This window comes from Aethalodelphis obliquidens, unplaced genomic scaffold (genome assembly GCF_003676395.1).
Source record: "Aethalodelphis obliquidens isolate GAN/ISIS:26980383/991018 unplaced genomic scaffold, ASM367639v1 scaffold16, whole genome shotgun sequence".
NCBI classification, from domain to species: domain Eukaryota; kingdom Metazoa; phylum Chordata; class Mammalia; order Artiodactyla; family Delphinidae; genus Aethalodelphis; species Aethalodelphis obliquidens.
In genome coordinates, this window is record NW_020837960.1 from 20,134,482 (window position 1) to 20,151,644 (window position 17,163).

The window sequence follows — 17,163 nt, forward strand, 5'->3', positions numbered from 1 at the left end:
GACTTCTGCCTTTCTTGTGGTAACTTGAGCATAAACTTTAATTGCCACCATCTCCATCTTATATTTGAAGTCATGTCGTGGTCATAATTTTTAAAAACGAGCCTGGGTTGAATTTTACCCTCAATTGAATTTTTAAAAGGCATGTAGAAAGCCTTTGAGAAATATCACGCATAATAAAAATGTTAACATGCAGAGATTTTGATAATGGTGTTATGAGAAGATAGAGGTTGTAATGTTGTTTTTGTTTGTGGAACACAAAATCATGTGCTTTCAAATACTGTTGTAGTCATTAAGTACTTTAACAGAATTTTTGAAACTTCATACCAAACTTTTGACGTACGTGTTAGTAAAATATCTTACTTACATGCTCTGTAAGCGAAGCATGTAAGAACGCAGTAAAGACATATTAAGGCTATCTTAAGTTCTGCCCACTGGTGCTTGCAATTGTCAGGGTCTGAATTTGTAGATTTCATCTTTGGAAACTGCTGGCGCTCTAAGGACGGGGTATGGAAAAGAGTCCCAAATTGGTATTATTCCACATTTAGTTTGGATGTGAGTCACATATATGTATAAAATGAGTGTAGACTACTAATCAGTGGCAAACAACTACCTTCCCAGTGTAGATACCGCTCTGTCCTGAGAAGCCAGGGGAGACCCATCTCCTCAACTAATTGATGGTTACATGCTGCTCAAGACGGTGATGATGACAGAGTGTTTCTTAGAGCATCCCTGTCTCTGTGCTGAAAGCATCATTGCCTCTCCAGAGTCCCCTCACTGTAGGGCTCCACCTGGGCTGTCTTTCATCCCTTTGGGTGAGGGCTTGGGACTTCTCCCCTTGCTGCACTTTGAACCTGACCTGACGTATGGTGTGTCCCATCGTGCTTTCCTTCATATCCAGGCTCTGTCAAGTGACAGCTGAGGAATAAGATATGTAAGTGTTGGCGTATTAATGGGCATGGTGGCTTTTTAGTGACAGTGTCTTAACTGAAAGAAGTTGCTCTAATTTTAAGAAATCGAGCCATTTCTTGGGCCAGTTGGGGGGGCAGGCAGAGCTCTCTTTGTTCCTCTTTAAATTGCGCCTCACAGATCACAAGCTCCTCCTGCTTCCTTCAGCTCCCTCTAACCTTACAATATAAAGTCCAGGCAAGCGGCCTTGAGTTCTGAGCCGGTGGTTCTCAAACTTTAGCATGCATCGGAGTCACCCTCAGGACTTTTTAAAACAGAGTTTTGGAGCCCACCCAGGGCGGCTCCCTGATTAGTAGGTTTTGGGGGGTTGGCCAGGGGAGTTGATAATGTGTATTTCTAACAAGTTCCCAGATGATGCTGGTTCTGAGACCACCGCCTTGAGAACCCTGCTCTAAGTTCATCATTTTGTATTTTTTAAGATGTGACTTCTGGTAGATGGCTTACATTCAGAATTTAGTTAATGTTTAGTTTTTATCATGATCTTATTTACACCTCTCTGACTGGACTGTAAAAAGACCCCATCTCTGTGGTTTGGTATTGACTGAACACATCGATCTATCCTGTTTTTTTTTTGTTTTGTTTTGTGGTACACGGACCTCTCACTATTGTGGCCTCTCCAGCTGCGGAGCACAGGCTCCGGATGCGCAGGCTCAGCGGCCATGGCTCACGGGGCCCAGCCGCTCCGCGGCATGTGGGATCTTCCCGGACCAGGGCATGAACCCATGTCCCCTGCATCGGCAGGCGGACTCTCAACCACTGCGCCACCAGGGAAGCCCATATCCTGGTTTTTGACACAGAAAATTATCCTGGAATTCTCTCTCTTAATATATATTATATACACATCATAATGATCATTTATATATTATATATGTATTTTTTTATTTATCATTGCCCTATACCAGAAACAAGATTTGACAGATGGAGAACTCAAAATAAGACCTTAATACATCCTCTAATACATTCTCAGTGGATTTGTGGTAAGGAATTGGCTAACTGAAAGACGTAAAGATCTTACTGCAGTAGGACCTTGTTGTCCATCCATTCTGTACATACTAGTTTGCATCTGCTAATCCCAAACTTCCAATCCTTCCCTCTCCCACCCTCTTCCCCGCCCTCTGCCTTGGCAACCACAAGTCTTTTCTCCATGTCTGTGAGTCGATTTCCGTTTCATAGGTAGTTTCATTTGTGCCATAGTTTAGGAGAATCGTTTGATTTTTAACTTGCTTTCCTTTGTTGCCACCATCTAACACAGCTGTAGCCTGATCCTTCTGAGGCCAGGGTCTGTCTGGACTGGTTAACCTCACTAAGACATAGATTGCAGATTGGTTCGTTGCCTTGTAAAAAACGTATTTTCAGTTACAAGGAAAACCAACTGAGGCATGTGAATTCACAACCAATTCTAAAAGAAAAACTTTAAACGCACACTCAAGAGAGCTTTACCTCATTCTGTATAGGTAGCATCACGAAATGCATCCAGTTTGCTCTCCAAACAAACTCATCACTGTGACACTGTCGGTACTTGAGCTCTGCAGCTACCTCCAGCTTGGCAAGGGTGTCTTGTTGTGTGTGTTGCTTACAATCAGAAAGAAAAACAGCATTAAGTTCAAAACTTTTATTCCTGGAGGTCATTGAAATTCATCTTTTTTGTTTTCATGAGGCATCACCCTCAAGTGTGTTCTGGGGAGCGCTGGCTCCGGAGGGAGTACCAGTAGGTATTGAAAAAGCAGAATCATTTTGGGAACAGGTAGATTGGAGAAACACTTGGTTATGGAAAGTTAATAAATTTCATTACAGCAGAACTTCACAGAGCCTGGAGTATGTCAATGCTTATACCAATCTCCTGGGGGCGTGGGGAAGGTATAGTATTAAGTGTAGTGTTAAGTGTTTCCCTAACTAATTTGGAACTGGCTCCCTGAAGGGACCAGTGATCCTTGGAACATATTCAGTTCTCATTTCTTTCACCCCAGTGAGGCAGGTAATTTGTTCTCTCTCTCTCTCGCTCTCTTTTTTTTTTAAACAGCTGTGAACACTGAATTTTAGAGAGCGACACCCAGAGTTATCCCATTAGTTACGTGTTGAGCTGTGAATGCTGTCATCATAAAATTAAAGTGTTAATTGAAATTCCACCTTGTATTATATGTAGAATTCAGAATTTCTGACCATTATGAATAGTAAGTCTCTTAACATAGGTGAATATTTTTATTGTTTCTTTGGTCCCCAGTTTATGTTTGTAGTACCATAGAACCACTTGAAGTAATATGATATAGCAACTTTTTGCCAATTCTCAAAACAGGTTAATGTTAATAAGGTAACATGCAGTAGAGAGGCCATTAGGGGAGAATGCCAAAACCTCCAACCAAAGCAAATATGCTGTCTTTAAAAAATTATGTGACAGAAGAATTTATCTCTCATTAATACACGCTGGCCAAGTTTTCTAGTATAAGTTCCCTAGTGAAAGTTCCCCATTGTTAGAAGCCCTTGTAGTAATCTTTTGTTAAGACCGAAGATAATGTTAATTTTAGAGGACACACTTCTTTTTTTTTGTAATTGAAGTATAGATGATTTACAATGTTGTGTTAATTTCTGCTATATAGCAAAGTGATTGACACACACACACACACACACACACATTCTTTTTTTATATTCTTTTCCATTATGGTTTATCACAGGATATTGAATACAGTTCCCTGTGCTATACAGTAGGACCTTGTTGTTTATCTCTTCTGTGTATAATGGTTTGCATCTGCTCACCCCAAACTCCCACTCCATCCCTCCCCCCCCTACCCTTGGGAACCACAGGTCTGTTCTCTATGTCTGTGAGTCTGTTTCTGTTTCGTAGGTAGGTTCATTTGGTGAGGACACACTTCTTAAATAACAAAACCAAGGACCTTGTGTCTCTCTTTAGAAACGAAGGATAATGTTCTACTTTGTCAACCTTGATCAATAAAATATTATGATAGAAACACAGAGAGTTCTAGCTAGATGCCTCTAAAGGAGTCTGGTGATTTCCCAGGGACTGTTGAAGGGTCATTTTTAGAAGATCACGAGGTTGGATTCATACCCCAATACCCCAGTGTTGGTGCGTTGATATTGCTGACTAATTATTGGGGAATCTAGTTATCCTTTCTTTTCTTTATATGATAGACATCATACCAGTTAGTGATTTTCTTTTAGAATTCATAAAGCTCAAGTGTTAATGTAAGGTCCAGAACTGACCTGCTTATAACTTCAGTGAATAATTTACCTTCCATGTGCCTCATTTTCAGTAATCAGGCAACATCAGATACCGTGATGTACTAAAACACATATAAAAATATTGTTGGATAAAAAGGAAGTACCATTTTATGGTTCTTTTTTTCTTGTATGTCCTATCTCTTCAAATAGAACAAGAACTAAGATTTACATTTTGCTTCTATCCCTACAGTGACTAGAATAGTAAATGACATCTTGTATATTCGATTAATACTTGATATATTAGTCTTAATTATTTATTAGCAACATTTTTATTTGAAAAGTGTGACCTTGTTATTCTGTACCTCACAGGACTATTTCAAAGAAGAAATAAAATGTCACAAATGTGAAGACACTTAAAGCAATGGCCCCTTAACTGATGTCCCTGTGTAATGTCAGTCTTTTGATAAAAGTGTTCCATAGTCATATACGTTGAAAAGATGTTGCATAATTCTGCATCTCTGTCTTCAAGCACATTTTGAAACCTCTGAATGAACTGTATTATCTGCAATAAAGAAACAAGCTGCTGTGGTCTGAATGTTTGTGACACCCCCGAAATTCATTTGTTGAAATCCTAATGTCAGACGGGATGGTATTAGGAGGTGAGGGCTTTGGGAGATGATTAGGTCCTGAAGGTGGAGCCCTCATGAATGAGATGAATGCCTTTATAAAAGAAGTTTGAGAGAGCATCCTTGCCCCTTCTGCCGTGTGAGGATACAAGGAGAAGAGAACCCTCACCCTACCACCCTGACACCATCATCTTAGGCTTCCGGCTTCCAGAACTGGGAGAAATAAATTTCTGTTGTTTCTAAGCCACTTTGTCTGTGGTATTTTGTCATTGCAGCTCGAATGGACCAAGAGACCAGCTTAATTTGTTTAGCCCTGTGTTTCACAGACTCATTTGGGAATGGCAGCATCCTGCTTAACCTGTTACAGGCAACAGCATCTTTTTGAATTAATGGGCAGCACAACAAACTTGAGGAAATGCTGAGTTAAAATATGTTATAAATGCAGGGAATTAGTGTTTATGGACATTTAGCAGTATTTATTGAGTGCCTACTATATGTCAGATACCATGCTGGGTGCTGGGATGCAAGTTGAGATGAGGTCCCTGCTATAGCGGAGCTCACAGCCTTCTGGAGGAAACCAACATGCGAAGTACAGTCACAACCCGAAGGACTCGTGATGCAGACATCCACGCCGTTGCATACAGTGATCGGCTGGTGAGGCTTGTCCAGCTGCCAAGTGAGATGCTCACCAGCCTCACACGGCGCGCCAGTCATTCTCCGGCATCGCAGGAGACTGCATTTCCCAGAAGCCTCGACACCTGGCATCTGGGTAGATGCAGCCAGTGGGAGGCACTTCTGGAGGATGGGAGGCTGTCCGGGAGAAGCCAGGGTATTTCTCCCTCTCTAGCTCTCCCTTGGGCAGAATCTCCGGCAGCAGTTGTCCCTCCTTCTGGAAAGCCCAGCCCTTCCCGGTCCCAGCTTCCATCAGGAGCCACTGTCGTGATCCTCCCCTAGTCACACGGTCCGGTTCTTCTAGTCGTCAGTAATGCCATCTTCCCCCCAACATCGCTCCAGTCTCATGGATGGTAGCAGTTTTCTGCTGATGCCAGTTTCTGGGTCACCTCTTTAACTCCTGTCTGGCGTTTTAGCTCTTCTGTCATCTGTGTAACCAATTTCCTGTATTATATTAAATCCTCTGGGTTTGAAATACTTAGGATGGTTTCTGCTTTCCTGGACCCTGGCTAAAATACAACATATAATTCAAATTCCTACCTTAGCCAAGTGGCAGATTACGTCATACTGTGAACTTTTGGGGGGGGTTGGTGAATAGGCATAAATCTCAGATGTTTAAAAATGCCCAGGGTCCATTGAAGTGTGCATAAAATGCTGTAGGAGCACAGGAAAGGGAGGGACCTTGTGTCTGGAGGGGTTTGGAAAGGCTTCATAGCAGAGGTTCTATTGAGCTGAGTCAGAAGGATGAGCAGAGGCTCCCTGGGATTTCGAGCAGGGGAAATGTCAAATTCTCAAAGCCAAGGAGTTGTAAAAAGATCTGATGGGAATTCAGGGAATGGCAGCATACTCTAAGGTAGGGGGCAGAGGTGATGTGACAGAGGATCAGGTCTGAAGGTCCCTGTTCATATTCTGTGGTAAGAATTCTACACTTAACTAAAGTTAAATGAAGTTTTTGAGTGGTTATGGGTGAAATTGACTTAGGAACTATATAATCCAGTAGCAAGTGAGGAGTAAAGACTGATTTGGGGAAACGACAAAACCAGGGAAGGCAGCAAGAGGCTTGTTACAGCAGGCTTGGCCAGAGATGGTGAGAACCTCATCGAAGCTGTGGGAATACAGAGGAAACGATTTTGAAGACATTTCTGAGATGGAGGCAAACGGGTTTTGCTGCTCCTATTTTTAGATGAATAAATGAGGAAATGAATGATGTCTCAGTAATTTTATATTTCCGTGTATATAAAAAACTAGGCATTTTTTCCCTAGTTCCTCAGAAAATTAGAAAAGAAACAAGAAAACATAAATTATAGCAGCTCTGTTTTGATTTACAGAGTGAAACATTTAAAAAAGTAATAAACATTGTTACCACAGTATGTAGATGTAACTTACTGTATAAAATTACAATGTAGACATCTTTAATTTTATAACTGTTTAACATTCACCTGTGTGCAAATGAGGGTTACTGACTGCTCAGCGCACCTGGGGGCTTCTAAGAGGAGCATTCTTGATGACACCTAAAGTGACTCTCAGTGTCGTGTCATTGAACTTCACTGGCTTCTCACAAACAGATATTTTCCTTTTCTCACCCTAACAGTGCAGGAAATAATAAGTGTGCAAATACATAAACATAAGGAGATGTAAGGTTGATTTTATACATCTTATTTTCATAGAAAATTTGACATTTTCAATCATACCTTTATTTTATCTATAAAGAATAAGTGTTATTGTCAACATGTTTGTAATTGAACATTGCTGTCCATTACTTGTAGTACAGGAATCTTTTAGTTAGGAGACCTAATTGATTCCTGGCATAGCTTATGTTAGTCATGTTACAGCTGCATAATAAGGCAGAGCAAGAAAGGAAACTGGTTATCCCTTGGTTATTACCTATGAGTTAATATTATCAGTGATTATTATTTATGTGCCATGAGTCATTTGCATTAAAGGCCATGAAACATGAAATGTCCTTGTGTCATTCCATTGTAAGTTACAGTTTCCATATGTTTGTCGATCAAATCTTTGAAAAAAAGAAATGTGCCTTTAAGCTCTAAAATAGTAAGATTCTGTGATGAAATCCAGTCCTCATTTGATATACTCCTCCTTGGTGAGAGTTGCTGTGTATGAGGCATGACTTTCTTAGTGTTTGTTTATCTCTACTTCTGAGCCCCAGAGTTTTCCTAAAACTCATGCCCCAGTGTTACCTTATGACAAGATTACCCAGTTGGTCCTCTCTGCAGTGTATGAACGTACCTTCCGTATGGGTAGCAGATTGTAGCTGATAATGTTGGGAGGAACTGGGCAGGCCAGGATTCCCTACGGGACCATGGCATTCCACTGTGCATGTGGCTGGAAAGGGGGACATAGGTTCATGGTCAAAGTCGGTATAGCCTTTTCTCACTCCTGGCCACAGTCGGCTCCCCGTAACAGTCCAAGCTCCCCGTACTATTTCTCCCCCTCCACATATGTGCACCGTTGTCTTGGATGTGGATGTAGGATTTCCCATGTTCTCTTCTTGGACCTACAATGGAGTCACTGTATTCTACAGTTGAGTGTGTGGTAGGACATCGTTTTTGCTGCTGTTCATGTGTGTTGTATGTTTGTTTTGTTTTCAGGGGTTGCATTACCTGATTTAAATAGGAAATTATAATCCTTAGGTTTTCAGACAATTCTTTGATAATCTCTATAGTCACCTTGCCTCATAAACCACGCCTCCTGTGGGCGTCCTGCTGCTCATAACCACAGCCTCCTTCTAGGAGGTGCACAGACAGGGCTTGCCAAATCACGTTGATTGTATTTCCACCCTATGTTTTGTATCTTTTGAGTTGGCCAGAAAGTTTGGAAAGATGTTACAGAAAAACCCAAATGAACTTTTTGGCCAACCCAGTACATTTGTCTCTTCCATTTCCCAGAGTCTAAGGAGGGGACAGCAAAGCCCAAGCACTCCAAGTGCAGTTTGGTGAGACTTTATCTTATTGAGGGACTTTGAGGGTAGGGAAAATAAGGAAATCAAGGCAGAGCCAATCCTTGCTTTATCAAGGTAAAGCAAGAAGGGAGGAGAAGAAAAGTGATCCTGCCGCTGCTTAGACAAGGAGGTCATGTGACTCCCCAACAAATGCGAAAGCATTTTCCGAAGGAATTTGATCAGTAGTGAGACATTCCGGAGCTCCTGTTGTCCCTATACCTGGCCCTTTTGACTTTTTCGATCAGTCGGCAGTGCTGAGGACCCAGGAGAAAGGACGCAGGGTCTGCAGCCGAGTTTGGCTAAGGCTGGCAGCAACTGCCCTGCTTGGCAGTCTACTCAATACATACATCTCACAGGGCCTGGAGGATGTCCACCAAAGAACATCTCCTGAATCCACAGTTTGTGGTTCTGGGTCGGGGGGACTTCAAGGTGGAAGGTTAGGTGGGCAGTTGGCAACATGGGCACAGAGCTCATGAGAGAGACCAGGGTTAAATGTATAGATTTATAGTGTCTTTGAGAACCTTCTATGAGAAAGTATTACTTCAGTCACTCTTCAAAAGACACGGGGGCTTCCCTGATGGTGCAGTGGTTAAGAATCCACCTGCCAATGCAGGGGACACGGGTTCGAGCCCTGGTCCGGGAAGATCCTACATGCCGCGGAGCAGCTAAACCCGTGTGCCACAACTACGGAGCCTGTACTCTAGAGCCCGTGAGCCACAACTATTGAGCCTGCACTCTAGAGCCTGGGAGCCACAACTACTGAAGCCCGTGCGCCTAGGGCCCACGCTCCGCAACAAGAGAAGCCACCGCAATGAGAAGCCCGCGCACTTCAACAAAGAATAGCCCCAGCTCGCTGCAACTAGAGAAAGCCCACGCACAGCAATGAAGACCCAACACAGCCATAAATAAATAAATAAAATAAAATAAAATAAATAAATAAGACATGGGGGTGCTCCCCTGGTGGCGCAGTGGTTGAGAATCTGCCTGCCAGTGCAGGGGACACGGGTTTGATCCCTGGTCCGGGAAGATACACATGCTGTGGAGAAACTAAGCCCATGCGCCACAAAAACGTGGCCCGTGCACCAAAAAAAACCCCCAACACACCAAAAAAAAAAAAAAAAAAAAAAGACATGGCTTTTATATCCTGACACTTTCTTTTACCATTTGACTGTCCTGGTTGGAAGGGAAGCTCCTGGCTGTGTCTGACTCAATCATTTTTTTTTTTTTTGAAGATTGTTTTTTTTTGATGTGGACCACTTTTTTTTAAAGTCTTTATTGAGTTTGTTACAATAGTGCTTCTGTTTTATGTTTTGGTTTTTTGGCCCCAAGGCATGTGGGAGCTTAGCTCCCTGACCAGGGATCGAACCTGCACCCCTTGCATTGGAAGGCGAAGTCCTAACCACTGGACTACCAGGGAAGCCCCTCAATCATCAGTTCTAAGCTTGCCCTCGGACAGTGACAACTGCTCAACAGCTCCTCTGCTGGTGGACCGGGGTTACGGAGAAGTTTGTGCTTTGTAGGAATAGATTTTATTTTCCGGGAATAGATAGAAGAACACTCAAGGTAGGAACAAAAATCACACTGCATGATGTTCACTAACATAAAGGCACCTTGAGGAAGGAAGAGGCTAGAAATGTAGTGGAAAAAGCAGAGGTGTGAAGGATGAATATTTTAACTTAAAAAAAAATTGGGGGTCTCATGCAGAAAGATGGCATTCTATTTTGATTGCCTGGTGGAAGAAAGTTGGTTAGTTCATTTATCTCATCCACCCACTGGTGGCTATCCTGATTATAGGCTCCTGGTTGGGCACCATTTAAAATTCACTTTGGCTGCCTGTGACCTTGGTGCCCAGCAGGTTTCACGAAGTTACGCAGCAGTGAGCTCTTCTTCTCTGTGTGGCGCTATTTTACGTACATTTGACTTCAGTGTAATTTCAGCCAGTCGTGCGTTGTGTGGTGTGGTTTTACCATAATCGTCTTGCAGTCCACTTAGAGCAGATCTGGAAATCTGAATCTGATGAGACTTTAAGATGGTGGAAAATATTGGAGGAGGGAAATGTTTTCATTTCTCCACACTTCCGCTGTTTAGCTTGTGAGGCTTGTAAGATGTGGCTGATTGTTTTTGTAGCATTACTTATAGCCTAGGATTAGAATAACAGAAGTTCTCCCCACATGGGATGCTTCAGAATTTGGCACGCAATCAGATTGCAGAAGAAACTTTCTGTAAGACTGTAAGTAAAATGAAATGTTCGTACTTTTTTGTTCTTGTGTTTACATTTTTCTCTGGCTTTGTGTTGTTGTGTAAAGCCAAGTGAACACAGGATCTGGACAGACAGGGTTGAATTCTGCCACTCATCAGCTTTGTGGCCCTGGGAAAGCAACTCACTCAGCCTCCATTCCTTCGCCTATTACTAATAGTAATACTAATTCATTGGGTTTTTGTGAAGTCTACATATGTGTAAGTCATGTAATATCAGGCCTGAAAAGGTAGCTTCCCAGCAAATGGTGGCCATTACCAATCGTTTATTTGACTTAAAAGTTTACACTTTAACTTAAAAAGTTAACAAGCTTCGTTCATTACACAAATATTTATTGAATCCCTGCTCTCTGTTAGGCAGCGTTCTAGATATGAGGGTAACATAATGAATAGAAGCAAACCAAGAAAGTGCTATAAAGAGCTAAAATAACTTTGATTATACTTTCGTCTACTTTTACTTTGCTATTGCACTCTGCTGCATTTCCCAAACTAAGTTTTGAACTAGTGAGAGTCTTATCTGCAGGTGACTTACTACTCAGGACCTAGTAAATACACCTTGTCACTAGCTGTATCTGACCCCTGTGGATCATAATTTGAGATGCAATCTGAATAGATATTCTCAACATCTGGACAAGTGTTTTTTGTTTGCTTGTTTGTTTTAGCTCGTGTTCCCACGTTGTGGGTTTTCTCCATCTCGGTGGTATTTTTCTGTACTATCTTTAGGTTTTGTGACGTTTCTTCCTTCAACCCTCTATGTCTCCTCGGACGCACCCCGACGTATTCACAGCCTGATTACTACCTGTCCATGTTTTTATCCTTTGCAAATAACCACAGAGACCAACTGAAAGGAAAATTAGTTCTTTAGAGTTCCAGGTCAACTAATGTTAGCTACGTTTAATGCATCATTTTATAATATACAGAACACTTTTGTGCAGATTTCCCTACTGAATCTTAAAATCCTGCTGCAGCTTCGTGCTGCGAGAAACAAAAGAAGTAAGTATAATACAAGGTTGTGACCTCAAGGAGTTTATAAATTCATGGCTTTGGTCACTGGACTTTCCCTCAGAAAAATGTCATTGATATTCTACCAACAGCCAGCTTCAGTATTGTGTTCTACAGCTAGATCGTTATTTTATCTTCACAAAATGAACCTTGCACTGATACTTGCAGTAATATGTTGCAGTGATGTTCTCTAAGATTCAAGCTCAATTCAGGGGGTTTGGAGCTTTCATTTCTGATCCTGGGGGGAACTGAGCAAAATAAAACGAAAATATCTTTGATGCTTGTATATAATTCTTTGAAAACTGTACCAAGTACATGGTAAGAGAAAGATAAAATGTATTTTGAAATTGAGGCTAGAGAAGAACAGAGTAAAACAGTCATTTATTTTGATATCAGGCTGGCCTGTAGAAGGATGAGAAATTTTATTGTCTTGAATGTATTATGAGAAAGTTAATGTAGTATGTAGCTGTATGTAATTGAACCGTGTTACTACGATAGTCATGACCTCTGAGTGACCATTTAAAAAGCTATTCGTTATGAAAAAGCCATTAATTAAAAAGGCATTAAATTGTGTTCCAACTTAGTGTCATGGTGCCCTGTCACATTTATCTCAAACGGCCCAGAGGACTCGTGCTAGGGGGCTGATGTCCATCTTTTGCCTGGGCTCCCTTCCTGCATACCTGCCTCCCTCCTGGCCGTCCTTGTGGTGCCTCTATAGTCATCTTCTTCCCTGGGGTCATGGCCCTTCCTGCTCTAGATTCCTCTGTTGCTCCCTGTAGGATAAAGGCCATTTACACTGTGCCCCACGTGCCCCATTTGTCCCGTTACCATCCACTGGCATCCTTCCTGTGGGTTCCGCTTTGCCCAAACTGAATTTCACAATCTTTCTTCTGCACTCTCCACTCAGTCCCACCTTTGTGCCTTTGCTGGCCCTGTTCCGCTTCCCCTGGACACAGACCCCAAGCTCACTTGCCTTTTAGGGCTTGCTTTGAATGTTGACTTCTCCATAAAGTCTTCTCTGATTGCACAGCTTGAAGGAATCCTGCCTTTCTTGAGCTTCCTTGAAACTTGATCAACTTTTTTTTTTTTTTCTGGTGGAGGCCCGGGAGGGAGGGACACTGTCTCCTGTGTGTGACTGCCCACCCCTCAGCTGTAATCTCTCAGCATATCCTGTACTTATCTCAGTATTTACATTCATCTGATGGATGATTTGCTAAAAATCATTCTGGAAAATGTTAACTCCAGGTATTCACGTGAGCAAGCTTCTAATTCGGGGCCCAGGACATGCTTGGCCTGTGTCCTTTATGTTACACTGTTAATTACTACCCTGCTGCCTTTGGCTAGGTCACTTCCTCTGTCCGGTACTATCACACATGATAGCAAAAGACAGATGTGGTGGAATTTTCTGTTTTGGTTGCCAACGGCCCCATGCTTAGAATGGAGACCTGTTTAAGTGCAAATATTTCTGATCGAGTTCATTTCAAAAGATGATCTTCTTCTACCTGTTCCCGTTTCAGTTACATTGGAACCAGCAGACAGTACTGACATAGCCAACCATCGAAAATGTTACTGAAGTAGTTCACAGCTATTTATTCCATGTTGATTTCGTCATTTTTGTCAGGGGTCTTGAATAGGGTTCTTTGGTCCTCTCACTCCACGGTGATTGAGTCACCCATTTCCTTTATATAAAAACTAACTCGGTTGCTTCTTTCCCAGAAAGGAAAAGGAGAAGTTGTCAGTGATGTGGGTTGAGACGTGCTCTCGGGGTATATTTTAAAGGTGGTAAATGTGCGCAGCAGCCTTCTCTTCTGTTCAGTCTTTGTTGATGGAGAGCGTGTCTTATCTGGCGAGCTGCCAGGCTGTTCTTGCTTCCATGTTACCAAACCGTGTTTCTGTATCAAAATATCAGCAGATGTAGCCACCAGTGCTGGGGTTATTGGAGAGATACCCATAAACCATGAGTGAATGTGGGTGTTCGTTCATTAGGGCCACCATGCCGTACTGCCTCTGGTAGATCACAGTGGGTCACACAGAGACACTAATGGGACAATAGCTCACGGGGGTGGGTGGGACTTGGTCCTTTTGAGACAAATGGAACACTTGAGTGTGTGCGCGTTGTTTCATTCCTTTAACTGGTCCTTGGAAGCACTTGTGCTCTTTTCCAAAATGCTAACTTTTCCAAATTTGTAAAATGACTTCCTGAAACTGTGAATTCAGTTGGTCCTCGAGTGTCCACTGCCTCAGTTTTGCTCAGAGGGGTGCTGCCTTGTCACTCAGTGTGTGGCCTAGAGGAGAGAGGGGACAGATGCTTTTTAAGAGGAGCAGCAGAGGTGGGTGTATTTCTTCAGTTTGGGAACACATCCTTTTTAACTGCCACGTGGAATTTTCGTTGAAGTTTTAAAGGTCAGTTTAGCACTTAAATATTTTTCTTATTTAAATGTTATCGTTTTCACTGGGTTTTTTTTCCCCCTTTAGCCTGTTAACTCCATGAGGATAATGAATATACCTGTCTTATTAGAGTTTCTCCCATTAGCACACAGTAGGTCTCAGCAAATAGCCATTGAATGAATAAATGATTGAATGATTTCTATTCTGTTTTTAAGTAGGGAAGGACAATAGATTAATAATGTTCACACCTCTCGTGCAGGACTGGTGACATAATGCCAGTGCAAAAGGAAGATGCAGGGCCCCTTGCTGAAAAATTAAGAATCGCAAGATGGTGACAGCAGAGCATTGAGACCACTGGTGGCCCTGTACAGTTGCACAGGTTGTACACTGTGAAGCGGCCTTGCTGTAATGCAGGAAAGAGCCAGAAGTTCGAATTCCAGTCCTTCCTGTTTTTGCTTGTGAATTAAACATATTCTATTCTTTCATTTCTAGTTAATAGTATGAAAGCTTTGCTTCTTTGATTCCTAATGAAACAGTGAGGACGAGTACCTAATACTAGTATCTGTCACACTGCAAATTTGTGACAGATGCTTAATTTACTGTCTTTGTAAATGACTGTCTTTGTAAATTTGTGAACTGATGCTTAATTTACTGTCTTTGAAGTCAGCCTGCGCCAGTTTTCTTAGCATAAAATTGAAAGCAGTAAACTCCACCAACCTGACTTTAGCTGTGTTGCACCAGTAAATCATTTTGACCCAAATTTAGTTGGTATGAGCCTTGGTTAAATGATCATAAATTAGAGCTTATTTCCTCTTTGGTTTTGGAGACATAGGAACAAGTTCAAAATGGAATTGCCAAAGAGTCACCAGTCCCAGGAAGAGGTAAGAGAAACCTTTCTGTTTAAGAAATCCCCAGGAGTAGGTTTAGTTTACAAGCAAAACTGAATTGTAATAAAGCAGAAGGAAGAGAGATGTCCTCCAGGGCTGCTCGCACAGTACATAAACCTGAGTGGAAAGTCAATGTCGGCCCCTATGCACAGATTGAAAAGTAGATTGGTGATTTCTAATCAGACTTGTCAGCACAGATGATGCTCAGCCTCTGAAAGAAAATCTGCAGGTCGGGAGGAGCTGACAGCCTCCCCCCGGGCTGTCCAATGGCTGGAAGTGAGCCACAGGGAGAAACCGTGCACATCGGACCCACGAGGAAGCCCCTCACTCCCTCCAGAACCGTCCTGGTGTCTTCCCCGCCCCGGGACTTTGAACTTTCTGAAGGTTAAACTGCTACCAGCATCGTTTGCCGCTTCTTATCTTATCCTCTAGTTGATGCCTTCATGGCATATCACTTACTACCAAAAGGTAGACCTTTTGGAATGAAAATGATGCCAGAAATAAAGCTGGCCGCTTGTACTTCTTGATCCTTGGACATAAAGATTTTGTAGTGAAGGAGGAAGATGTGACTAAAATGATAGGACAATCTGTGGATTTCCATTATAGTAGTTTCAAATTTATATAGGTAATGAAACACGAGTAGCCTGGGAAAAGTGTATTTAAGAAACAGTCATCACTTGACTATGTGTTAAAGTGTGAAGCGCAAGCAAATGAATCAGCAGCTTCTGAAATGATGGGCTGTGGGCATTCGCTGGATCCCAAACCAGGGCTTATCTTATCTTTCTGTGCTCTGCTGCCCTCAGGAAGAGGAAGGAGATCGTAGCTCTCTGGTCACCCATGTAAGTGGTCATGATTGTGTTTCCATTTGATGAGGCAGAGTGGGGAGGAGAGAATGGAATGGAAATGTGTCAGACCCTCCTCCTTTCCTGGTAAAGGAAGGAACCACATCCTGCTTGTACCCTTTCTCCATGCTTCCGGCCTCTTGTGAAGAGTCTCAACTCACAGGAACCTCGGCATGTCATCATCCAGCTAAATCCTGATGCCAGAGCTTGCTCTGCAGTGGAGCTGGGAGGACAAGATCAGACACACAAAAATGGATGAATGATCTAAATAATAGGAATTGTGATCTGTTATATACTCACTGTCAGCCGGACGCTTTTGTTTGTAATCTTTACCACATTTTTGTAAGGGAGGGTTGGCCCCATTTCACAGATGAGAAAGCTGAGGTTTAGAGAGGTCAAAAGCTTGGAGCAAGCTCATGTCCCCCTTCCCTCTGTAACGTGGTCCTTCTGTTGCTGTGACACAGATGGAGTGTAGTAAAGCTGTATGTCTTCTGTCAAGATGCCAAACCTCAGTTTTCTCTGGAATGATCGGAGAAGGTGCCATGGACCCATGTGTAGATTTTGAACTAAGCCTGGAAACATCTATGGTTTGAATAATTAGAAATAGAGGAAAAATATTTCAACCTTCCTTTTTAATATTTTATATGTATTTTTTTTTTGGTTAGACTTTGACTTTTTTATTGAAGTATAGTTGATTTATTAATGTTGTATTAGTTTCTGGTATACAGCAAAGTGATTCAGATATATATATATATAATATATGTATATATGTATATATATATATATATATACACATTCTTTTTCAGATTCTTTTCCATTATAGGTTATTACAAGATACTGAATATAATTCCCTGTGCTATACAGTAGGACCTTGTTGTTTATCTGTTTTACACAATAGTGTGTATCTGTTAATCCCAACCTCCTAATTTATCCCTCCCCCATCCCCTTTCCCCTTTGTTAACCATAAGTTTGTTTTCTATGTCTGTGAGTCTGCTTCTGTTTTGCGAATAAGTTCATTTGTATTGTATTTTAGATTCCACATATAAGTGGTATCAAATGATATTTGTGTTTGTCTGTCTGACTTCACTTAGTAGGTAAGTGAAGTAAAGTCCATCTATTCTCTAGGTCCATCCATGTTGCTGCAAATGGCATTACTTCATTCTTTTTTATGGCTGAGTAGTATTCCATTGTATATAGGTACATCTTCTTTATCCATTCATCTGTTGACGGACATTTAGGTGGTTTGCATGTCTTTATTGTAAATAGTGCTGCAGTGAACATTGGGGTACATGTATCTTTTCGAATTAGAGGTTTTGTCTTTTCTGTATAGATGCCCAGCAGTGGAATTGCTGGATCATATGGTAGCTCTAGTTTTAGTTTTTTGAGGAACC

General features: G+C 41.9%; 1 protein-coding gene across 9 annotated transcripts in view; it reads left to right on the top strand.

The window, feature by feature from the left end:
* LHFPL6 (LHFPL tetraspan subfamily member 6) overlaps positions 1-17,163 on the top strand; it is a 273,997-nt gene that overhangs the window by 35,437 nt on the left and 221,397 nt on the right. The window contains exons 3-4 of one of the 9 annotated variants that reach the window (XM_027116448.1): positions 1,869-1,943; positions 4,510-5,011. The exons of the other annotated variants lie outside the window; for them this stretch is intronic. Coding sequence (XP_026972249.1) covers positions 1,869-1,943; positions 4,510-4,547 — 113 coding nt within the window. The 3' untranslated portion in view covers positions 4,548-5,011. Of the gene's footprint in view, positions 1-1,868; positions 1,944-4,509; positions 5,012-17,163 lie in introns of those variants that run through there. 9 annotated transcript variants of the gene reach the window in all.